General features: G+C 38.8%; 1 protein-coding gene across 1 annotated transcript in view; it reads left to right on the top strand.

Annotated features, from left to right (window-relative positions):
• LOC124787896 (proteasome activator complex subunit 3) overlaps nucleotides 1-25,766 on the top strand; it is a 39,563-nt gene extending 13,797 nt beyond the window's left edge. The window contains exons 4-6 of the mRNA XM_047254873.1: nucleotides 8,065-8,254; nucleotides 23,238-23,408; nucleotides 24,546-25,766. Of these exons, the coding sequence (XP_047110829.1) occupies nucleotides 8,065-8,254; nucleotides 23,238-23,408; nucleotides 24,546-24,734 (550 nt within the window). The 3' untranslated portion in view covers nucleotides 24,735-25,766. The remainder of the gene's footprint in view (nucleotides 1-8,064; nucleotides 8,255-23,237; nucleotides 23,409-24,545) is intronic.
• The last annotated feature ends 267 nt before the right edge of the window (nucleotides 25,767-26,033 follow it).

Raw genomic sequence — 26,033 nt, forward strand, 5'->3', positions numbered from 1 at the left:
TTTTAGAAAAGGCATTTAGTAAAGTTTCACCAAATGTCTTATCACACCCACCATTAACAAAACCATAATTTTCCCAATTAATTGTTGGATGATTAAAGTCTCCACCAGTGATTACATTGTACTGGGGGAACTTACGTACAAATGAAGTGAGATTTTCCCTGAAGTTTTCAGTTATGTCAGGAGGCAATAGAAGGATCCAGTTATCATTTTATGTCCACCCCGAATATTAAGTCTTGCCCAAGCAATCACACTTGCAGCTTCAATTTCTGTCTCAGTGGATTTGAATTTTTTGTCTATTGTGACAAATGCACCACCCCCATCTTCCATTTGCCTGTCCTTTCAATATACAAATAAATTTTCCCCAGAAATCTCAGTGCTGTCAATTTCAGGTTCCAACCAGCTTTCTGTACCTAATATTATGTGAGCTTCACTGCTTTTCATGAGTGCTTCAAACCCTGGCACTTTGTTGCAAATGCGTATGCAGGTTACCATTATGATTTTAATACTCTCATCTTTGGGAGGCATTTCTTTCGATATTACACTGATACTGTGGGTTTCCTACAGGTATCGTTACCTGGATTGGGTGGAGAGTTGCCTAAACTAAAAAGCCCTTGTGGACACCCCACACACAGTCAGCTGTGTTTGTGGTAGACTCTGATGTGTAATGCATACCCGACCTCTTGAGAGGGCCCTACAGCTCTCAACCCTACAATGCAAGTCCTGGAAGTTGCAGCCTAGCTTGTCACAGAATCTTCGAAGTCTTTGATTCGTTCTTTCCACTCTACTCAGAAACAAAGGGCTGCGATCAGTTTTGGGACAGTGGTGCAAATTGTGAGCTACTTTGAAACTCCATGCACAAGGCTGGTCTTCTCAACAATTCCTGCCAGTTACTAGAATGACCCAAGGATGACCTCAGAGCTTAGATGACAGGTATCATATGTTCCAATGTGTGCCACAATCTGCATTTGGTTGCACCCTGTTCTCTTATGGCTGCTAGAATAGCCTCTTCAACGTGTTGAATGAGACCCCCAGGTGTATACAAGTGAGTTCACCTGGTATCCTTCCCTGTCCTTTTGCTGCCATTTCCTTAACTGCTGTAACTGCTGATGGTTAATTGACCCCTACCCTTTTGTGTTTGCCTCCTGCTGACAGTGGACAAAACACGTTTCCCCCAAACATGTGAAGGTAGCCCCACTGCCTCAGTTTCTTTCAGTGAAAGACAGCACCTCAAACTTATTGGTTAGGGGGAGTACAAGACCCTGAAACATCACTGGTCGCCGTCCACTGTGTACAGGGTGTCTAGATCTTCCATTGACATGCCACTCAAAGTCAAGTGGACGGTAATGATAGATCATGTACTGTACTTTCTGCAGAGGAGACAGGATCCACTGGAGAGAATAGTACTTGAGGTACCTCTAATACAGGTATCACAGGTACAAGGCTCTTGGGAGTGCTTCCAACCCACTGTTTTGCTGCAGCTACCAATTGTTTGGCAGTAGTCAGGGCAGTTTCTAGTTGCTTACGAACATCAACCAACTCGTCCCGTGTTTGAGAACAGCATTCACAGTGGGGCTGCATTTTGGCTGGTGCAATGTATTGCAATGCAGGGAACAAATGACTTTAATTTAAACCTGCTGATTATCTTCTAATCTTTTGAGCTAAAAAGTTGCTAATTCCCTTATAAGAATTGAAGCAGATACACAAAAATAGATTTCTATGACGGCAAACCTGTGGTAAAAGTTACTCCTTTCCTAAAATGTTTTGATGTTGATAATGGTTAAACTTTAAAACTGAGTTAATTTATGATAAATGCAGATAATTTTATAGGGCTACGACTCTTTAGTGGAAAATGCATATAACACAATACTTTAGTTAGAAAATCTGCTGCAGCAAATTAAATAACAAACTCCGATTTGTTGCAAATCTCTGGTAGGTTATGCAAAGGACAATGGTAGATTTCAAAAATTCTCAGAAACACAATATTATTTGCGTTGATTTACAATGAAATTGAGGGGTGATGTATACTTTGGTCGAATTATGAAACACAAACGCTGATTTGCTAAGAATTAAATTACACATAAAACACTCAAACTACTAACTTACGAAAACTTAGTTTTGTAAATGCAAGAAAATTCTAAACTGACTGATTTCTCACCTAATTGTACATTGTAATTAGAGAAAGTTTGTTTTGAATGATGATAGATCTACTAAACCTTAACAATTTTAAAAAGAGTACAATTTAGTTTAAGTATACGATTGATGATGACAATACTAATTTAATGCAGCACTGGCAAGTGTTTGAAATTTCACAATGTATCACAATACAAATGGTTATTACTGTGTCGAAGAACAACACTGCAGCATAAGTTTATTTCGATCAAAATTGCTAAAATTCGCAGCCCCAACAAAAGCACATCTTCTTCCTGTTGCAGCTAACTCGAGGTAGATATCATAAACTACTCACTTTATATAGAGCAAGAACACTGACAAATTTTTTCTTAACTTTTTGTCCCTTTTTGAAATTTGAAAGTCCTTACTTTTTGTAAAGTTTGGGGACTAGTTATTTCTGGTGGGACTGAATATAAAGATTTGATCGTTGCCAATTTTGTGCATTTGTATGATAGCAAAGTACTGTAAAAACATTGATACTTGACTGTGAAAAAAGATATACATTTTTTAAAAAATGAGGAAATAAGTTATATTATACTACAATTGGTCTTACGGTTGCTGCCTGTTTAAATGGTTTATTCCTTCATAAAATTTAGTTATAACCTATATTTAGTTAACACTATCATCCTGTATTTAGTTAACACTATAACCCTATATTTAGTTATTGTGGTTGATTTTAATAAAAAATATTAAACAATAGGAGCTTTTGCTTTAGTTCTGCATTTAAAAAGTTGCCCATTTACATATAGATTTATTCTCAGTTAAGTAACACATTATTACACATTCAAAATGATAAAAATAAAATGATGAACGTGTGAAATTTCTTTATTGTTGAGAAGTCTACAGAAGAGTTCAGTCTTCAAGACAAATGTGTAAAGAATTCAGTGGACAGTGTAGCAAGTCAGCCCAGGAGTCAGTGACAAGCCTGTACATGAACTGCGTATCTCTGCTAAATTTGCTGGGTGTGGCATTGCTGTAGTCAGTCTGTTCAGAAACCTCTGTTAGAGTGAATGTACATCCTTCGTTTTATGAGTGTAGAATATTTTGTGCGCTTTTGTCATGAGTGTAATTTTTAACAAAAATAGTTTTAAAATTTAATAATAAATACATTTGAAATACTAATTGGAATGCAATAAAATTCATGAGCAGTGCTCTATAGGACAGATAGTAAGTGAAGTGCATCGCAAAACAGTTTATGGTGCAGTTTCAAAAAGCTTAAAAGATGTTAATGTCTTTGATGAAGATAGATAAACTTGGTTTAAATTACAAGTAAGTTCTTCTCTATCTTTAAGTTGTAAGTATCATGAGAAAAAATATATTCTGAAGTACAATAACATTTTTGGAAAAAAGATTTCTCTGATCCAGCCAGAGTTTATAAAAAACCAGTTATTAAAGGTTTGAGGGAAATAAAACTTGAACATTTGTCCTTGTTCGGTGCGAGTAAAACAATTTCCCGAGTGACTTAATGTGATTCCTGGAAATTCCCTGTGGTGAAATTGTTACTCAAAAATATTGGAACATGTAATATTGTTCATGACAATTTATATTCCTGATGAGGAAGCTGTTAGCAAATTGGATATTGCTTGTTTTAATTTAGAGGCCTCTCCTGCTTCGAAAATAAAAAACTAACTAGTGGAAAAGAAAAACAACTATTAAAAGGAAGGTACAACAAATTTCGGACGAAATTAGAAGAGACTCAGAATCGTGGTTAAGAGAGAAAAAAAAAATAGTTTAGGAGTTCGTCCTTTCTGATTGTTCAGTTAGACTAACCCAAAATTTTAGTGAAAGAGCAAGGCATTTTACCAGTTCTAGGAAAGAAGAAAGCAGTACTCATAAGTGAAGAAGAAATTGAAAAGATCCCGCAGTTTTTTAAGGTGATGAAAGCAGTAGAATGTGCCTGTGTAGCAAGGGTAGCAAAAGAGTTATTGTAAGTGCAGTTAAAGTAACAAAGAAAAAATAATTAGTGCTGTCAAATTTAGATGAACTTTATGTATAATTTCAAAAATGCTCATCCTAATGCAAAACTGGACGGTCAAAATTTTGTGATCTTTGCCCTAAGTGTGGTGTATTTTGGCCAGCTCCACAGGAACGCACTCCATATGTGTTTGTTTATATCATCAAAATGTCAAACTGATGATTTTGGGCGCAAAACTCAGTGATGTTATCTACAGAGAGCTACTAGATTTAATGGTTTGTGATGCCAACGATTGTGACTGCATTATGAGTTTGCGTGATGAATGCCCTACTAAACAAACTGCTTATGAATTGTTTAATGAATCTGAGGAGGAAATGCCCAACAATGTAACCTTCGAACAGTGGGTCACAACTGACAGCAGAAATGACAAGTCATTGAATCTCAGTAAGAGTACTTTCAATCTTTAATTCATAACTGAAAAAAATCTTAAGTCACCCTGATGTTTCAAAATTCAAAGCATCTTTTTGAAGGACAAAAAAAGCACAACTTTATGAAATCGAATGCATAGTCCTAGCTGATTTTGCAGACAACTTTACTTTTGTGTTCCAGAATGAAGTGCAAGGGTACCACTAGGTCAGTGACTAGGCAACAGTGCAACCACTTGTTCTGTACTTCAGAAATGAGAAAGATGAAGTTTGCAGTTCTTCAATTTGCATTTTAAGCGACTACTTGGAGCATAATGCATGGGTTGTCCATGTGTTTTAAAAGTATGTAACAAACACATGAAAGAAAAGTTGCCCAAGGTTGAGAAGCTCATATGCTTCTCAGTTGGAAGTGGTAGTCAGTACAAGAACAAAAAGAATTTTTCAAATCTTTGCAATGACAAAGTAGATTTTGGGTTGCACTTTTTTGCCTCTTGCAATGGTAAAAATGCATGCAGTAGAGTAGGAAGTACAGCAAAATGTGAAATGAGTAAAGCAAGGTTACAAAGATCGACTACAGACCAAATTCTTAAAATAGAGGACATCTATGCCTTTTGCAAAGATTAATATTAAAGGCATCGCCTATTTCCCCACCAAAAAGTAGTTCTCATATCAAAACAACACTTCAAACCAGACTTGAAAGCAATAAAAGGAACAAAGCAATTCCCCAAATTGCTTGGCTTTGCAGAAAACTTAGTTCTATGCTATGGAACATCAGAAACCATAATTTATGAGGATCGTTGTCTATAAAATTACACATCTGTCTTTTAACTTTGAATGACATAGTTCTACATCTACATATATACTCCGCTAGCCACCAAGCGGTGTGTGTGTGTGTGTGTGTGTGTGTGTGTGTGTGTGTGTGTGGACAATGGTGGCTTTCAAGAACATCATTCAAGAAATCTCCTAGTGACAAAAGTTTGGGGGCCAAAGAAAAGTGTGTTAAACAAGTTTTCAGTGCTTGAACTAGCAACTGGGTGGTCTTATTCTATATAACAAAAGCTGTCCGAAGAAATGTGTTCTTAGCACTCACCACTAGGATTAGGAAGCACTGCGTCTCGTATGTTAATTGGGAATATTTATTTTAAAATTGTCAAGATAATATAAAGGTTTAGTTCAGTAATTTTTTTTTTTTTACATATAATTCAGTTCTTAATTTCAATAACAATTGATTACATCTAGCAAATATCACACATGAATTAGGCGACAGCCATAAGTAGTAGGTGTAATGTGAATTATTTCCTCATTTTCAAAAATTCATATCCTTGTTCAGTCAAATATAATTGTTGAAATTTTTACAGTACTTCACTATCATATACCGTATTTACTCGGATCTAAGCTGCACCTGAAAAATGAGACTCGAAATCAAGGGAAAAAAAATTTCATGGATCTAAGCCGCAGCTAAAATTTGAGACTCGAAATTCAAGGGGAGAAACAAAGTTGGTCCATTGTAATATGAGACACAATTTAGGCCGAATGAATGACGATACAGCTACAGCAGTGTGGTTCGAGTCGTAAGTATAGCAGTTAAGCTTTACCAGGTAGCCATTGCTATGCGTCAGGCGCTCCGTCCATATTTATACGGGTACTGGTACTCTTCCTTTTTCACGTGCTTCATCTGGTTTGAATTGATTGCTTATTTTTCTTTAATCTGATAACTGCCGTTCTTTGTTATAGGTGTTTACGTCACTCTAAGCTGAAAATGCATTACTGTACTGTGTCATGCATTGTTTGCCGCATTCTGATAATGAGTGTTTACGGCCTGTCGCCACTCGTGGCATGGCTTACTTTTGTGCGTGCTACAGCCGCCCTTTTTTTTTTTTTTTTTTTTTTTTTTTTTTTTTTTTTTTTTTTTTTTAAAAAAAAGAGAGGCTCAACAAGAACCAAATAATAGACTGCATATGATAGATGATGTTCTGAACGAGAGTTTCGCGAAAATTTTTCTCCGTTTGAAAATCTTTGCACACGCCTCTTTAGTACATAACATTCTGCACAGAAATTAGTCGTCTTAGATTTAAAAATCTAGTCAATTGCCATGCCTTATTTCTGACTGTATCACTATTAGGCATAAGAATAATACGAATATGAACATGACATGATATGTACATTCTTCCGCGTGTGCTGTTGTCTCATCTAGTTTCGTAGTTCATTAGGCAGGCAGGATTTAAATGAGATAGCAGCAAACACGAAACAATACATGGCAAAATGTTTATATTCGTATTATTCTTATGGTGAAGAGAATACTGCATGTGATTCACAATTCATAAAAGTTACTATTAGCAACCATTTCTTCTCACAGTTAGGAAAAAATTCAGAAAGCAGAGTTGGCCATATTGACAAATATCCCAAACAGTCTTGCCAGTCGGATTTTCGTAGTACATTGAAATGCTGCTACGTTCGAAGAGGAACAATACGGAATTTGTATTTACTTCGTTGGATAATGTATGAAAATGCAGTGGTCGAAACTCGAGGTGGAGAAAAATGCTAGTTTTCCACCTTTTTTAAAAAATTTATTTACTGGCGCAGAGGTTTTGGCGCCAGTATTTATCTTTGTGCCTGCAGAGCATACCTGTGTAGTGCTACATATATTCGACGGCAGAAGTTAGTTGTGGCAGCACCTACCAACATTTTTCAGAACTTCCTCTTACTTTGCACTCGATTCTAAGCTGCAGGCGGTTTTTTGGATTTCAAAAATTGGAAAAAAAGTGCGGCTTAGATTCGAGTAAATACAGTAGGTGTACAAATTGTGCTAAAACCAAATTTTTACATTCAGTCCCACCAGGGATATCTAGCCCCAAACTTAACAGAAAAACAATTTTCAAATTTCAAAAATTTATAGAAAATTAAGGAAACATTTGTCAGAGCTTTTGCTCTAAATAAAGCTAGTTGTTCACGATATCTAACTAGAGAAAAAAATTACTCTGATAAATCACTCCTTGGTTGTTATTTTTGAGTCTAAAAAGGGGATTTTCTAAATTTACCAATACCAAACATTGGAGAATAGTTTCACTGGTTACTTTTGAATTTAGGGTGTTTTGGGTAATAAACAGTTTTGTAGAGGAGACTTTTCTAAAAACAATCATATCAGTTACAATACCGTACTCAGCCCAGTACGGAGATATTCACATTAACACTGTTATCTTCAAATTGAAAAACTCGTGTGCTTACAAATAAAAATGGCCGCTATTCATTAATGGTACAAGGTAAATTTTTTAAAACTATTTTGAACTACTCAATTATAGGGTAATTTCACATAAACAAACCAAAATATTTAAAAATGGTCAAACAACCAACATAAATTTTATTGGATGACTGTAGTTGGATGGACCCAAGTATTTTAAATGCAGAAGAATGAGTTTAACATTGCGTTTATATGACTTGAAACTTGTCAGTAACTGCATGCTGTTTGTTGGTAATACTCTTCCTGAGTTGAGCAGTGAGAACTGTCAATGAAAGGCTATGTTAAATAGTAATTATATTCATCATACTTTTATCCAGCACAGCTCATCATGAAGCAGATCCTCCACCTCCTAAGAAATGGAAGAATGATGCTGGGAAAGAAGAGAAAGTTGGTGGCACAAAAGTGATGGTGTTACCTACAGGGTTGGTACCCTGTAACAAATACCTCTGTGAACTTGTCCATGTTGTCAAGCCACACATTCGACAACTGGTTGAAGATGCAAATCTTGTAAGTTTATTTTTATACATGCGCTACTACTTGAACACCTTTGTGAGAAAGTATTCTGTGAGGTTAGAGAGAGTTTTCATGGGCATGAAGTGATCTTCCCAAGGTTTTTTTAAATTTTTTTTTAAGTAAAACGATAAGCATAAGAGCTGTCGGAAACTGATGGTATACTGAGGAGTGATAAATATGATTTATTCTTACAGATGATTGTGCAGTTACTGTTAATATCCCTGTACAACAGCAGCACAAATTTTCATTATAATACAGTTGTAAGAAAACACCAAAACAGATGTCTAATGGTGTCTGAGATCGCTGATATGGAGTACCTATCAGTAGGGGGCAGCACAATGAACATAATATGGTAAATGTATGTGTTTGGGGGTGTCCGGATATTTTCAATAACATAGTGTAATTACACTCACTGTTATGTCTCCTGCTCACATGGAAATATTAGTTTAAGTAATGAGACGCTGCATTCTGCAACAAAAAATGACATTTTAGTTTTTGTGTTCTGCCTCTTGCAGTGTCACAGTTTACTCTTCTGCCATCCTACTAACATACAAAGTACTCACGTTAGTGAGTTTCTCAGAAGCATGACCTTCCATGTTGTGCAGTATATTGTTTCTCAGCTGAGAAAAGCTGTAAAAAATTAGCTGCACAACATGTGTCAACAGGTTGTATACGTATATTTAACTGTATTATGCTTTGAGTAAATTTTACCATGTCTAGCTATATCTATTAAATGAAAAAAATTCGTAGAATTAGAACATCTGTATCGTCAGTTTATGTACACATACTTACAACAAAGTTCCTCCTAACGTACAGTTCCAGAAATGAACTAATGAAAACAAGCACTGTTTTTACTAATCGTTTCACATTTATGTCATTCCCTCTATAGTAGCCAGTTTAACTGTTGGGTGAACAAATAGTTTTTTTTTTATAACATGAGCAGGCACATGTGGCATACTTCGTTCACATGTAAGTGCAAAATCACAAAGTAATCTTAGGTGAATTAAACAATGATAAAATAAACTTACATTCTATGATCTAAATCACTGTTTGGTTAAACAACAATAAAATAAACCTTACATTATATAACAATGCTGCCGCATACAAATGCTACCACACAGTAATAAACCACTCAAAACATTAAACAGCACAGTTGGATCAGATTCCTGTCAACCACATATTGGTTTAGTAATTATCTCAGATAACTGCCCGATCATGGGATCATGCTGCTAGCTCGGAATCTGGACATTTTCTTGCGCAGATCGTAAGTTCTTTCTCACCTAGGTTGCTGTTTATTTTATATTATTGCTGATCATTTTAAAGTATGACAACACAACTTACTACTGTGTTAGCTGAAGCAATATTGAAGGAGTAAGTACAGGCTCGCAATTGTAAAACAACAATGGAACAGAACAAAACTATGTTATTTGTGATTGGCGCATTTTATACACAGGCATGCCTTCTCATGAGTTGAAGTTTTAACTTGGACCCCATACATTCCGTCAGTTAAAAACAATTTGTCAAAATCACACTGTGTTTAATAGTTTTAAATACTTGCTCAAATACTGTGCAGTTCATACTTTGGGACTTCAAAAATTTGCAATTATGCCTGTGCAGCATGCCATGTGGAACATCTGCTCTTACTAAACGATATAACATTTTTGTAGACATCATTCAAAAATGATCATAAACCTTTAATAATAAATCATATTCCCCAAAGAACTGTGTTTACTCAGCTTTAACGAAATGCCTAGAGCTCCAGGTTATGTGACCACTCATCACAAATGCTGAACAAGGACTTCTTTTAGCTCACAGGTGAAATTCTTCCCCTGTACCAAAGCATGCAAAAGACCTCTTCTCTGATTTGCTGGATAACACTGTAACCAGTTAGCTTCATATTTCAATTCACGTACCGATACTCTCCCTCCTTGGACCAATCACTGTCCAGAAATCTGTTACCTAAAATTACAAAATAAAACATTCTCAGAAACCAATTAGAAACAAATTAACTTCATCTTTAATTGTCTGAAATGAGTTTTGTTATTCCAAAATACTAAAAACTGGCTGGTTTGTACTATCATTTTCTCCCGTACATGTAACTCACTTTTACATGCATTCATCCCCTCATTCATCCAGACAACAAAAAGACGTAAATAATATTGAGCAGTATATAATCCCTCCTCCTCTATATGTAAGAGGGGTGTTCAGTAAGTTATGCAACACATTTTTATTTATTGTGGATGGTTTTATTCAGGATTCCAATACCTGTTATGGTTCCCCACTCTGTTGGCTACAAAGCTAATGTCATGGCTTTAAGCCACCTTACTGGATGACCATACGCCCTCTATTGATCCGCATTGGAGCATACATCTTGTTGTCTCAATAACCTCCCCATTAGCCATGTACTGCTTCCCATGGAGCACACACACCCTTCATTGGGCCAAACAGATGGAAGTCGGAAGATGCGAGATCTGAGCTGTAGGGTGGATGAGGAAGAAAGGTCAAATGAAGCTTTATGTGCTCCCCTCGGTGTACAGACTTGCGTGAGGCCATGTGTTGTCATGGAGAGGGAGAAGTGTGTTTGCATTTTTGTGCAAACGAGCATGCTAGTCAATTCTTCAATTCCCTGAGGGTAGTATGGTACACTTCAAGAGTTGATTGTTACGTCGTGGGGGAGGGCATGAGACAGAGTAGCTCCTTCAGAGGCCCAGAAAACCGTTGCCATGACTTCTTCGGCTGAGGGCGTGGCTTTGAAGTTTCTCTTCTGACAAAAAATTGTCATGATCAGCCTCGTAAAACGCAAGCAATTCTGCAAAGATGGTCCTGTGTCGCTGTTCATGGTCTTCTGTTAGGCAGTAGGGAACGTAGCTGGCACACACCACTGAGTACCCCAACTGGTGGATCAAATGCCACAAAAGTGTCAGCACTACCAAGAGAGACATCCAGTTGATTATGACCTGTCGATCACCTCGAATAATTCTGTTTGCACATTCCTACATTGCAAGAGTCACAGCTGTGTGCAGCTAGTCAGCATGTGGGTGATCAGACAGGTTTGCACACTTGTTGCAATGACGACAGATGCCTTACCCAATGACTCACCATGTTTTTGTTCACTGCCAGGTCTCTGTAGACATTCTGCAAGTGCCTGTGACTATATGCAGTGCTCTGGTTTCCACCAAAAGAAACTCAGTGACAGGTGTGTGCTTCGAATGCACTTTGCTGTTATGGACTCCATTTTGAAGGCTACGTATAACGCCATCACCCATCGGAACTTAACGGAACTACAGGGGCTGATATGCGAATATTCTGTGATGTCCGATGTGCAAATATCCCGTGATGTCCCGCAGCAAATTCCGCATTTTTTCAACTGAAGTTGGCTGAGAAAAAAGTGAAATTGGCTGAGAAAACAGTGTTGCATTACTTATTGAATGCCTCTTGTAAAATTTCTTTCTTTCTTTCTTTCTAATATTGATTGTAAAAAAATAAGGTAAGGGAGAAAGAGGAATTACAATTTTGATGGGAGTAATCAAAATTGGCAGAGCCTGTATTGGGAGCCCATCTTTAACATGACGATGCAAGACTGAAAAGACAATTATGTTTTGTTCAGTATTGTGCATGTAACAAAACAATGCTCTAAAAAGGAATTTTACTTCGTAATGGGACTTCTGAGTGAAGATAGATTCTAACGTAGATCATACAGTCTGCTCCTAAAGTTGTGACAGTGGCAGCCAATCAACTGCATCGTCATCTTAAGATGACCAACATAGAACAGTTTCTGTGAATAATTTGCTGAGAAGTATCTAAAAATCAGATTAGGACTATGTTGTTTATTTCATTATTTAAGGCTCATGTGTTCATTTAGTGTTCTTCTCTGAGATAAAAAAAATCTACTCACCAAGCAGCAGCAGAAGTACATACATATAATAAAAGGATTCACTTATCCAAGCTTTCGGAGGTACTGGCTCCTTTTTCCAGCAGAAAGGGTGAAAGGGAAGGAACTGTAGGCTTTAGGAAAATGTGTAGAGTTCAGAAAAGTCACCCAGAACACAGGGTCAGGGAAGACTTACCGGACGGGAAGAGAAGAAAAGACAGTTTATTTGCAGAATGTTTACAGAGACCAGCAGAATTTTCAGTGAGTAATTTCTCAAAGGAAATTGTAAATTTTATTTTAGGTGATTTATATCAAAACTTACATAAAAAGTGAAATTCATATTGTTGTTGACTATTATCTTTACATTTTATACTAAGTTTCACAAAAATTGTCTTATTAGAACTGTCTTTAACAATTCATAACAGTGTATAAAGTATTGGATTGCTGGACAGTGCATGCGCTCACCTTGAAGGGCAAGCTTATTCATGGGCAAATACATATGTTGCTCACAGCATGTGGTAGTTTTCTCCGGGGGTCATGCTCATTGCGTGTGCCAAGAAAATTTGTCAGATTCGCTACAGGCGATAAATATTGCTGTGCCTCACTCCCTCTGCCATAAAGTGCTTCAGTGCTTTGTCAGTGGTAGTCAGCCTAGTCCGCTAGTGGGCGTTCCAGTTTTCATGGTAGGCAGTGGGGGTTTTAAAACATTTTCGTTGGGTTTTCATAAAATTTTAACAAAGCATTTGGTCAGTAATTATCATTATGCTGTAAATCTCCTCATAAGTGTTACAAATTACAGTTTCTTCCCTACTTTATAAATTACAACTACTATGTAACTGATGGCGGTTAGAAGTTTTTAGGCCTACTACTAATAGAGGTACAAAAGAGGGCAGTAGATGTAAAAGTTTGACTAATCCTGATTTCTTCTATAGGTCATATTCATAATAAACACTATGGTGTGGAAAAGCCTACAAAACTATCTTCTGTTCAATCAGTGCTTTCTGCCTAAGTAAGGAGTTATCCCAAAGTATTACCACACAAGACATCAGTGAATGAAGACATGGGATATAGAAGTCAGTCAGTTAATATATTTTGCAAATTTGGCAGTTACTGCTATGCCAGAAACAGATGAATCTAAACATTTTTGCATCTCTACCGTATGGTTTTTCCAGTTTAAATTTCTAATCAGTTCACAGACAAAGAACTTGGAGCTCACTCCCTGTTTATTATTTCTTGTTGGTATAGTAGGTTCATAGGAGGTCGATGTGTTTGATGGTACAAAACAGTATGATATGTGTTTTTCAAAGTTATAGCTAACCCATTTGTGCAAAGGCAGTCAGTAACTTGCACAAAAACATTATGTACTATTTTTTTTCTGTTGATGTTTCTTTGCCGGCTTCACAGCAGTGTTTGTTGTCATCTGCAAATGGAAATAATTCTTCTTACTGATTTAAATAAAATGGAAAATCATTAATGTAAAGCAATAACAATACTGGGCCAATGATTGCACTCTTTGAGACTCCCTTTGTAATTTCTCCCTATTCAGGTGATGTGGTGTCTACCTTTGTGTTACTAAAATGGTCTAAAGTAACTTTCTGTATTCTATTTCTTAAGTTAGAACTAAACCAGGCATTTGCTGAACAAGTTATTTCATATAAACTTAACCCCACTAACAGAATATTATGGTTGACACAGTTGTTGTCAATAAAGTTCAGAAGGGGCTCTAGAACATCAGTATGTCATACAGGAGTTAGTAACAGAGCCAGACAACGACAACAGGAACGTATGTGTGTTAGAGACCTTGGATATTCATGCAATATTGTGAGCATGCCTGGTGTGATGCCGCATGATGTAGGCAGTGCCCATCACATTTGATTGTATATAGCGTGTCCCAGGAGGCATGGTCAGTATTCAGGGATATGACAGGAACAATCACTTTAAGAAAAAAAAAAAAAAAAAAATATGTAACATGGGATCTAGAATGCATACCGTAAGAGTAATGAGCACTTTTTCATCTTTGCTACCGTGAAACACCTCTGCTACTGAACAAGTGCTCGTAGCTCTTTAGGTATGCACTTTAGAGCCCATGGTTACTGGACATTTTTCTTGTACTAGTCCATACTACCTCCTCACAAAATATGGAAAACAAAGAGCTTGCAGCAGAACAGATTTGTTTCACAGTATCTAAGGTGAAATAATTGCCATAGCTCTTAAACATGCATTTTCGAGTGCATGTGTACAAGACTTTCTTGCTTCAAGTGATTGTTCCTGCCGTATCCCTGGATATTAACCATTTCTCTTGGACACCTTGTTCGTATGGCCATACCTTCAATAAGTGTATAATACGACATGGGGTGGCAGCCTTCTGTGTCTGCAACTAAGATTTTTCACAGTTACTATCACGTGAACTGTGACTTTATTTGGATGTAGCTGGGATTTTTATTATTTGCTTGTGTTGTTAAAGGAGTGCCTCATCCTGCTTGTGACGTCCGGTGGTGCACATGAAAATTCTGGAAGATGTTACAGTGTGATCACATATTGTTTTACTACTCTGTACATAGCATAGCTCTGATAGAAAACAGTAAACTGTATAAGTCTGCCAGAGGGAATCAATCAGGTCCTCTTATTGCCATTACAGAATGACTGTTAATACCAAGATGCCATAAACCAAAATTTATTTCTCAGTTTTCATTAGACAAAGACTGAAAGTGGACATAATACTATATGAAAAATCTTAGGAAATAAATGGACTAGATCACTTGAGCCGCATCAAGCGGCAGAAAGTATTTAATTCACAAGAGCACTGCCACATTTGAAAACAGACTGCTCACAGTGTTGCTACTGTCCAGGCAACTTCTGTAGATCACGAGAAGTAAGAATTTATTATGTCAGTGACTTCCACAAAAGTTGGAAGAAGCATAGAGACACGTGTGAGATTCTTAACCTTCGAGAGGCCGCGCCTGTGTATAAAGTGCGCCAACCACATATAACATTGTCATTTACCATTCTATTGTTGTTTCACAGTTGAGGCCATACCAATTCCTTCAGTATTGCTTCAGCTAACACAGTGATAAGTTGTGTTGCCATACGTCCAAACGCCCAACAGTAAAATACAACAAACAACAAGCTAGGTCAGAAATAATTTACAATCTTGCAAGGTAACTCCCCAGATTGTGAATTAGCGGCACGATCCCACAATAAGGCAGTTGCCGAAGAGATAATTAGCAACTGAATAAGCAATTGACCAGAATCTGATGCAACTGTGCTCTTTAATGCTTTGTGTATTGGTCATTACTGTGGGCAACGCTTACACCTGGAAACAGAGTAATATAATGAAAGTTCATTATATTGTTGTTCAGTTAAACAATGATATAGGTCATATAATGTATGTTTATTTTATCGTTGTTAAATTGAACTAAGATTATACTGTGATTATATTTTTTTTTTTTTTTTTTTTTTTTTTTTTTTTAAGTTGGTGACAGAAAGGTAGCTATTCCTTACATGTGTACAAAGTACGCTGCTCACCTGCTCCATAAAGAAAAGTCTGAATTACACATAGACCTAAACAAAGGCTTTGTAAGCTGTGTTATTAAAAAAGCTGCAGATAAGTTACATCCAATCTCTTTATTAGGTACAGAAATGACATTTCAGGAGAAAACACCACTAGCTACCACCGACATCAGAAGAAAGCTTTAAATTACAATGGTAGTAATTGTGTGCCAATAGAAAGAGCACACATTCAACTACTCTTTACATAGTTTGAAAGTTAACACAAATTATACATATGCTGTTCTCCAGGGCTGTAGTGACTGAAGTTTCAGGACAATGACAACATGTATCGCATCTACCCAACGACATCAAAGTGACTGCTGATCATATGTATTGAATGATTGTCAGATCAGTTGGATGTGAGATTTAGATGAGCAATTTAAAAGTTACCCAAACGATGTACCCAAACAACGAGACAAGTGACAAACCAGAAGAGCCAAGTAATGCAACGTAGTTTTAGTATGTCCAAGGAAAAGACCCATGTTGTGTTGTTCTTACTTTTATTACACACACACACACACACACACACACACACACACACACACACACACACACACACACACACTCAAAAGGTTGTCTGAAATAGGTAAAACATTCATTCCCTGTCTGCTCTATTTGAATGTTATAACTAAGTTTTATTTAACAAGCCGCAACCAAGGTAAATTCATTACACACAGATAATTTGTAGCATTTAAAGGAAAATCTAGTAGGCTTGATTTGGTAAAATATGAAGGCACTGTAAAAGGGCAATATATTAAAAGCCTGTAAAGCAGATTTAATATTTTCTATAAATTTTGCATATTTTGCTGAAATAAGTGTGTGTTCATTCTGCATGCTCCTATGTTTCAGATCTAGCTCTCATAAATTATTTGTGAAGCTTTTACAGAGTCTATGAAAAAAGAAATTGCACATACAACCTGCAGATAGTTGTATTGGAAATTAAGAAAATTCTTTTCATGGAATAATTAGTTAATTGTTGCAGTAATTTAGTGTATGGAGAAATAAGAAGTGGGTATGAAATTAATGCCTTTTAGGATATATTTATTTCTTTCAAATTATAAGTTAAGTGCTAAGACAGTCTTCTACTTTGTAACTGTCAAGGAATTCTGTGGAATTCATCAAATATAGTGAAATCTGTTATGACTCGCCGATCTTTCAAAGTGCCACTGCGCAGTTACGCGCGTCCTCTACATGTGGCGCTGTCTGCCAGCCATGCAGCAGCAGCAGCGCCACCTAAACCGCCAGCCAGCCAGCAGCCGCTAGACTTGGACTCAGTTATGAATTGACTGTTAAAGTGTACGCACGTCTTTCTTTGTTTACTTGATCTGTGACTTTCATGTATAGCGTCTTCCTTAAAATATATTTGTTCAACTTGAAGTTATTCCAATTGGCGACGAGGATGGGATTTTGCTTTTCCATTGTTGACCCACATGTTTCCGTGGCTACTTCAGAGCAACTATTGCAAGGTCTAATAGAAAAGCAAACGCTTCTCACAAATGCGATTCGTGATTTCGTCGCGGCATCAAATGCGGTGTGTCTCTCGTCGTCGTCTCTACCTACTTTCCCTCCTTAAGACGAGACGGCGGAAGACTGGTCTGATTACGAAAAACGTCTTCGACAGCACTTCTTGGCATTTCATGTTGCAGACGAACAAACATGTAAGTCTCTGTTCCTTTCATGGCTTTCACCTCAAATGTATTGGTTGTTGTCGCAATTGGCTCCTTTGAAAGATCCTGCGTCTTTGTCCTTTGCTGAAATGTGCTTACTTCTGTCCATCTATTTTCAAAAGCAAACGCATGTGGTAGCCTCTCGTGTTGCCTTTTATTGTCGTCAAAAACAACTGAATCAATCCTATCGCGCTTGGGCTGCTGAGCTTTACAGCCTCAGTAGAAAGTGTCAATCTGTTACTGAAAGAATCCTACACCGATTCCATGGTACGGGATGCTATTATCCGATCGGCGCCCGACAAGGTAGTTAGGCAACGTGCCCTTCAGTTGGCAAATCCGACTCTAGATGAAGTCCTATCCATCGCTCAGTCTTCTGAAATTTCTCGCGCCGCTGGAGCGCAAATAGAGGCATGGAGCGACGTCGGGGAAATACAACCTCTGTGCGATGTTGACGAAGCATGTGGCGTGTCCCCGCCGGCCGACGTGGCCGCAGTACGCTCCCAAGCGCAGCCTCGACCTAACCGTAAACAAACCTCTAAGAAACTGCAGCAAAACCCATGGCAACCTCCGATTTATGTATCCCGCTCGATCGGGAGCTGATAGCAGCCCAAATAAATATTAATTAATGTGACCGTGTACCTAATGGGGCTGGCAATCGGATTTGACTGCTACGGAGTTGTTACATTCCATTTTGTCCTTCTCAAATGCTGTAATAATGAAATGTCTGGTGACAAGAAGAACGTCAACACAGCTTCACTAATCAAGACCTATATTCGTCTCAAAAACACAAGAAGAAGGCGACAGCCACTGCCTTCGTCATACATATTTAATAACGGCTAATCTCAGCACAGGCTTCCTCTCTATTCATTATCGTCACACGCAAATTCAATCACTGTAATCCAACACTGCAATCCAAATGATGCCGGTGCGGTAGACGCGACACCAAAAATATCGGCACAGAAATATCACTGATCACTCTTGTAATTGTACTTCTTCACTTTACCGTATTATTCTAACACAAAGGGGTTAAACCGCGGCGATGGCCACTCCCTTTGTCGATAAGCCTTGCATTACATCAACAGGCCTCCACACGGCTCGGCCCGCAACCTGGGAACTGACTCAACTCTACACTCGCTCTCGCAACCCGACACTATCGATTGTTTGCCCTACCGACCTGTGCCGAGTGCAAACTTATAGTAAGGGCCTACAGACCCCTTACAATGTCTGCGGTGTTTTACGAAACATTCACAAGAACATTGTCCACAATGTTGGGCCGTGTGTCACAATTGCAAAAAAAAGTGTCATGTGTCATCCGTTTGCAAATCTGACCGCATACATGATGTTCATGAACATGATGCTGATTCTGATTCTGTGTTGTCTGTCAATTGTACTTCTTCCCTTTCAGGGAAGTTATTCCTCACTGTCCAAATACTTGGTCAAGATGTTCGCATGCTGGTGGATACTGGTTCTGCTGCTACTATCATCAATTCTCAGACGTATCTTCGGTTGGGTTCTCCAATCCTGTCACTAGGCAATTACGGACTTAAAATAAACAGAAGATTTATCTCTTGGGACAATTTGATGCTGAGGTATCTTACAAATCCGTCGTTCGCACTGTTCCCATATTTGTGGTCGACCATAGTAACGCGGAGAATCTTTTTGGTTTCGATGCCTTTCGCGATTTTGGGTTCTCCATGGATGATTCTGTCACTATCGTCTCTGATGCTATTCCTTATGCTCAATTGCATTCCTTGTCGATGACATTTTCGTCCCTTTTTTCTCCTGGGTTAGGCCATGCAAACGACTTTGAAGCTCATATCATGCTCAAATCCACTGCTCGGCCTAAGTTTTTTCGGGCTCGGCCCATTCCTGTGACCCTTCGTCGTGACCCTTCGTGATCAGGTCAAACGGGAGCTGGATCGTCTCACTGCTTCAGGGGTCTTGCTTCCTGTCACTTCCAGTGAGTGATCCTCTCCTGTCGTTGCTAAGCCAAACGGCAATATTCGTCTCTGTGGCGATTTCAAAGCCACTGTAAATGCTCAATGCCTTATCGACACTTACCCTATGCCTCGACCTGAAGAATTGTTCACTAAACTTGCTGGAGGCCAGTATTTTTCTAAACTTAACCTGTCAGAAGCTTATCATCAACTTCCCCTCGACGCTGCTTCCCAGCAGTTTCTGGTCCTTAACGCGCCTTTCGGCCTCTATCTATACCAACGATTGCCATTCGGGGTTGCCAGCACCCGTGCTCTTTCAGCGATTCTTGGAACAATTATTGCTCACTGCCCTAGGGTGTATAAATTACCAGGACGACATTGTTGTCACTGGCTCCACCACTGATGAACATCTTCAAAATCTCCACACACTTTTTCATGTCTTAGAGACTGCCGGTCTTAAGTGTAATCTTCAGAAATCGAAATTTTTTCAGGTATTTATCACGTACTTGGGGTTTCAACTCTCTCGGGATGGTATTTGTCCACTTCAGCAGACTGTCGCTGCGATCAATCCCCTTCCTCGCCATACATCTGTTAAGAAACTGCAGGCCTTCTTGGGGAAAATAGCATACTATCACAAGTTTTTACCGTCTGCTGCTTTGGTGGCTCAGCCGTTGCATCGCCTGTTCCATAAAAATGTGCCTTTTCACTGGTCCGCGTCATGCGATGCGGCTTTCCAGAAATTGAAGACTATGCTGAAACAGGCCCTGTGCCTGGCTACTTATCGACCTGGCCAACATCTTGTTCTTGCCACGGATGCCTCTCAATACGGGGGCGGTGCAGTCCTAGCGCACCGTTTTTCTGACGGTTCTGAACAACCGATTGCTTATGCCTCCAAAACACTCACGGATGCCCAACAAAAGTATTCTCAAATTGAAAAAGAAGCTTTGGCCATTATTTATACTCTTCATAAGTTTGGTGTTTTTTCTCTATGGATCCAAATTTCATCTTGTTACGGATCACAAACCACTTGTTTCCTTGTTTCATCCATCAACGTCACTCCCCGACAAGGCTGCACACCGCCTCCAGCGTTGGGCTCTTTACTTGTCTCGTTTCAATTATGAGATTCATTTCCCGCCGACTGCTCAACATGCGAATGCTGATGCACTGTCTTGCCTTCCCATGGGTCCTGATCTGGCATTCGATAGGTACGAACTTTTGTGTTTCCACCTGGATGTTGCCGAGCAGTGGGTTGTGGACGGGTTGCCCATCACCGGGGACCGGCTGGTGGCTGCTGCGGGTTCTGACCCTACCCTCTCCTGGGTTTTACGCTGTATTTAGAAGGGTTGGCCAGATCGTCCGTCCGCTAAGAACGGAACTACTACGCTTTGTGTTACTGCCTCACGGCTAGGGATGGTGTTATCCTCCTCTCCACCGAAAATGCTTCACCGCGTGTTGTGGTACCTGCGTCTTTGTGTGCTTCGGTCATGCGCCTCCTTCACCAAGGGCACTGGGGTGTCTCTTGCACAAAATCTCTTGCCCGCTGTCATGTGTACTGGCCCATCATCGACTCTGAAATTGCACACATGGACGCTGCCTGTGGCCCTTGCACGTTACAGACCGCCGAAGTCACCTTTGTCACCGTGGCCTTCACCTGATGCTGACTTCGCGGGACCTTTTTTAGGTACTTATTGGCTTCTCGTTATTGACGCCTACTCTAACTTTCCTTTCATTGTCCGTTGCACGTCGCCTACCACCGTGGCAACCACCAGTGTTCTAGCTCACGTTTTCTCTTTGGAAGGCCTTCCCTCTACTCTTCTTACTGATAATGGTCCGCAATTTGCCTCTTCCAATTTTGCGGATTTTTGTGCCCATCACAGCGTAATGCATGTCACTGCCCCTCAGTTCGATCCACAGTCAAACGGTGTGGCTGAACGACTGCTCCGCACACGCAGGCTCAGATGAGGAAACTCCTGACTTCTTCTGCTGATGATGAGCTTCTCCAATTTCTGGCTTCCTACTGTTTCGCCCCCATGGGCGACCACAATCCAGCTGAGCTCTTACATGGCCGACAGCCCCGCACCCTACTTCATCTTCTGCGGCCTTCCACCTCACGGCCGTGGGTGCCTTCACTTGGCCGGTTCACCACCGACGACCTTGTATGGGTACGGGGATATGGCAAGCGGCCAAAATGGAGTCCTGGCCGCATCTTACGACACCGGGGCCAACGCCTGTATGAAATCCAGACAGACATGGGTGTTGCAGTGCGTCATTCGGACCAGCTTTGGCCTCGTGTGCCGGCAACGCCTGTTCCGGATGCCACACCACCACCTTCGGCTGTACCTGATGCTCGGGATACTGGAATGTCTCATTACTCACAACGCAGTCCTCTCACCATCATATCGGTGCCATCACAAGAACTGACGCCACCAGGAGACATGCCCAATTCAGGAACCAGATGACCATCATCTGTCGGAGCAACTCTACTCGCCTCCTTGTACTACGGACGCGGACACATCGCCCATGTCTCCTGATATAATAACCGGACTTGCCGCAACGGGCAGATTGGTGCGCGGGGCACCAGCATATTCGACCCCCATGTGTCCTGTCATCTCGACTCGTTATCATCGGGGCCACTTTCGTCCGTACGGGTAGCCTCCCCCTCGAGCCTTTACGGCCAGTCAAACAACACCTATGGATATGAGCATTCTACAGGCCACCTCCATCAAGACCTGTGCAAAAAATTCCAAGGGGGGAAAAGTGTTGTGACTCGCCAATCTTTCAAAGTGCCGCTGCGCAGTTACGCGGCCACTAGACTTGTTGGACTCAGTTATGAATTGACTGTTAAAGTGTACGCACGTCTTATTCTGTTTACTTGATCTGTGACTTTCATGTATAGCGTCGTCCTTGAAATATATTTGTTCAACTTGAAGTTATTACAAAATCCAGCTTCAATGCTTTGAAATCTGGTATTTTTCAGTCCTTTCTTCCTCTATACATCTAGGAGTTTCGAATGAAAATGTTTTTACATTCTGTCACTGTTTATGATTACCTCTTATAGGTACTGTGGATGCAGACTGCCTTCCAGTGCTCACGACCAGATTTCTTAAGCAGTGTCGTTATGCTAGTCAGTAGAATTATTTTATAATTTACTAAAAATTAAAGTTACGTATACTTGCAAAATAACGTAATTATGTTTCAGCTCACTTAGTAATGTTTCATCCTTTCTAGTTAGCGGACACAAATTAAAAATCACAGTAAATCAACAGTTTCTGATTTAAATAATCATATTGATGCAATAATTAAGAAATCTAATTTGTTTTAATGTGCCTTCATATTTGTCTGAATTAGTCTACTTTTAGTTAAAGTATAATTTAAGCAAGAGGATTAAAAATTATCTGAAATACGAGAGAAGCCAAGTACCTCAGATGATACACGTGGATGCAGTGTATCAAATATAGTGAAATTATAAGGGACTCTTTTCAGAAACAAATATACAAAAACATCAATTATGTCGTACTTAACCTTCAGACAATAATCTGTTTACTATTTGGTATCATTTGGCTCAGAAAACCACAGAAATTACTTCTGTAACATTCATTTTATTCAAGAAAAAGGTAAACTACTTTTTTAAGAATTTCAGTAGGTTTTAATTACACGCCAGGTGTTTAAAAATGGAACCAAGAAGAGCTATTTAATCAATTTGGTATTGACGTAATCGATCCATCAGGTTGCTATCAAACAAAACAGAATTAGGCCTAATGTTAGAGTGAAACTGTTGTCAGTGATCCTTACGTAAGAAAGGAAGATGTCATAATTATTATAATATTAATACAGTCTTGTTCTAGTATTAGTGCAGGTAGAACATTTAACTTCTAGTATTGTAATGACCTTTAACAATAAATTGTGTTACACGAGCCAGTTTCATAAAAATATCACGTGTAATGTTATTTCAGTTGAAGATGTGGATATCTTTCATGATACCGAAAATTGAAGATGGAAACAATTTTGGAGTTTCTATTCAAGAAGACACATTAGCAGAAATACAGTCAGTTGAATCTGAAGCTGCAGCCTTCTTTGATCAGATATCCCGGTACTTTGTTTCAAGAGGAAAAATTGTGTCTAAGGTTAGTACATTGCCTAATATGACCTACTGAAATGACAGATTCTTGACAGTTTCAAGTTGAGTGTTGTATTGATTCAATCTAAATAGGAGTTTGTATATCAATGAAAATAATTTTTGGTTCTGGATTCTGGGCAACTTATCTTTTAACTATTCTCATTTCCTAAACCTCAGCTGTCCTTTTCCTTCACTCTTCTTCATGCCCCTGGCCCAAATAACTTGCACATTTCCTTAACTTTTATCTGTGTCTTCCCCTGCTGCCACTTGGTCAGGAGATTTTTTTTAATGTATCCAATTATATTACGTATAATTCAATAGATTAAAAATCTACTCACTAAGCAGTGGACGGAGAACACATGCATTAAAAAAAGTTTCAATTATGCAGGCTTTCAGAGCTAGTGACTTCTGGTAGAAGGGAAGGAAGGGGGTGGGGGGAAAGGAACTGGATCGGTTTAGGAAAAACGATAGAGTTCAGAAAAGTCACCCAGAACCCTGGGTCAGGAGACTTACCAGATGGGATGAGAAAGAACAATCAGTCTTTCCTTCTCATTCCGTCCGGTTAGTCTCCCCTCATTGACTTTTCTGAACTCTACCCCTTTTCCTAAACCTCTTCAGGTCCTTTCCCTTCACCCCCCCTTCCTTCGCCTTCAACACTCCTGCTGGAAGAAGCAACCACCCTGCATAAGTAAAACCTTTTTTAATATGTATGTACTTCTGCTGCAGTTTGATGAGTAAATTTTTTATCAATCCAGTTACATTATATTGTCAAAAATTCATTAATTATATTAAATAGGAGATTGATCACCCTAAAGTCCAGCCCTGATAGTGTCAGTGGATAGCATGTTCGGTTTATTTTAGCTTCACATTTTCGTTATGGCCTTATTTTATGTGGGTAGTTGCTATTTTCATTTGTCATCTGACATGAGATGTAGAAAATTTGTTTGTGGCTTAAGGCTTTGGGTACGTAAAGATTGGGAGGGATGAAACTCCAAGAATTGTTTCACTGAGGCTTGTTTATCTCTTGATAATCTTTTTATTAGCCAATAAGTATTGTGTGCTGACAGTCTTTTTTTTCTCCGTGTCGTGACATGTCGGACTTAAGATTATTTAACGTGTATAACAAATATTTTGTTCGTTACAGGTTGCAAAATACCCGCATATTGAAGACTATCGTAGGGCTGTTGAGGAACTGGATGAGAAAGAATATCTGAGTCTGTGGTTGGTGATGTGTGAGGTGCGCAACCGTTATTGCACACTCCATGACATTGTTATAAAAAATTTGGAGAAGATAAAGAAGCCCCGTACAGAAAATTCAGAAACATTGTACTGAAGGAGTGTTCCATTTTGGGCTGTTCTTTTGTTGACGGCAAAGATCTTCAAAATAGATCCAGAATTGTCACATATTTAAAGTGATTACAGTGCATTGGAGTTTATACAGTATTGAGCAGTGAATAAAAATGTCAACCTTTTCATTCCCAGTTGTCATACAACTTTAGTTTAGATTGCATTCAACGTCCTGTGCAAGGGATATTCATCATTTGTATGTGCAGTGCATTTTCAGAATAATTTAGTTCATATAGTTTGTACTTCCTATGTTACAGCATTGTAAAAGAGAGACATTATTTAAATTTTTTACCAGTATGTTAATTTTTAGTGCTGTAACACTTGGAAGCGAAGACATTGGTTTAGATAATTTATTGGGTATGCTTTGGACTGTAAGAAGGCAGTGGGAAAAACAGAGTAAAGGAAATTTATAAAACTTTTTATGCAGCTGACGTATGTATGGCCTAGCACATATTTCTTTCTTCAGACATTGAAGGTTTACTTATGATGATAAAAGAACAGAGTGAGAAATGTGAAAAGTGGATATATGTGTGTTATAGTGGTGGGAATGGAATGGCTGACTTAATACTCATTGCTGTGAGGAATTATGTTATGTTGAACAATGTGAAGACAGATCTTAATATTTTTGTCTCAAGTGCTGGTGTTAAATATTTGATTTATTTTTCTCTTGCAATGTGTGAGTGCATCTGGAAATTTGTTGAGGTCATTTTCTGCTAGATATCTTAAATATGTACACTCCAGTTTCTTTTCTGTTGCTGCATGGCCTTCACTGGTCATTTTCATTTTATAACACTACTTTACAATCAGTTTCATTGTGGTACATCATTTTAGTTCTTTACAGCGATCTGTATGGTATACAATTGATTGTATTATACTATTTAAGAACAGACTTTTATACCGTTCTTCTGTGAGGATTTCTTTGTACCAAAAGAGCTTGTTTGTCCAATATGTTGCTTTGTGGGATGTAACTCAGTGAGGTCGTAGAAATTTCAAAATAAAGCATCCATGTTTAAATGTATTTTGAAATTGTAAAAAACTTATCCTGTTGGTTGTGTGTGGTATCCATTTTTAGAATTCTGTGATTATAATCTTGAACGCCATAACATGAATTTTGCAAAAGTCGTCACTTGGGCTGACATTTTTTTCTCGTGTAGGTGCATGTAAAAATGTTAAAGATGTATTTTGTGTGATCTGTGACTTTGATAATGGTCTCCGAGGAATAAAAATTGTAATGTATAATCTTAATTTTTGTCAGTTGGAGTGTTCAGTTGAACGAAGCCTGTTG

This window comes from Schistocerca piceifrons, chromosome 3 (genome assembly GCF_021461385.2).
Source record: "Schistocerca piceifrons isolate TAMUIC-IGC-003096 chromosome 3, iqSchPice1.1, whole genome shotgun sequence".
Lineage (NCBI taxonomy): Eukaryota > Metazoa > Arthropoda > Insecta > Orthoptera > Acrididae > Schistocerca > Schistocerca piceifrons.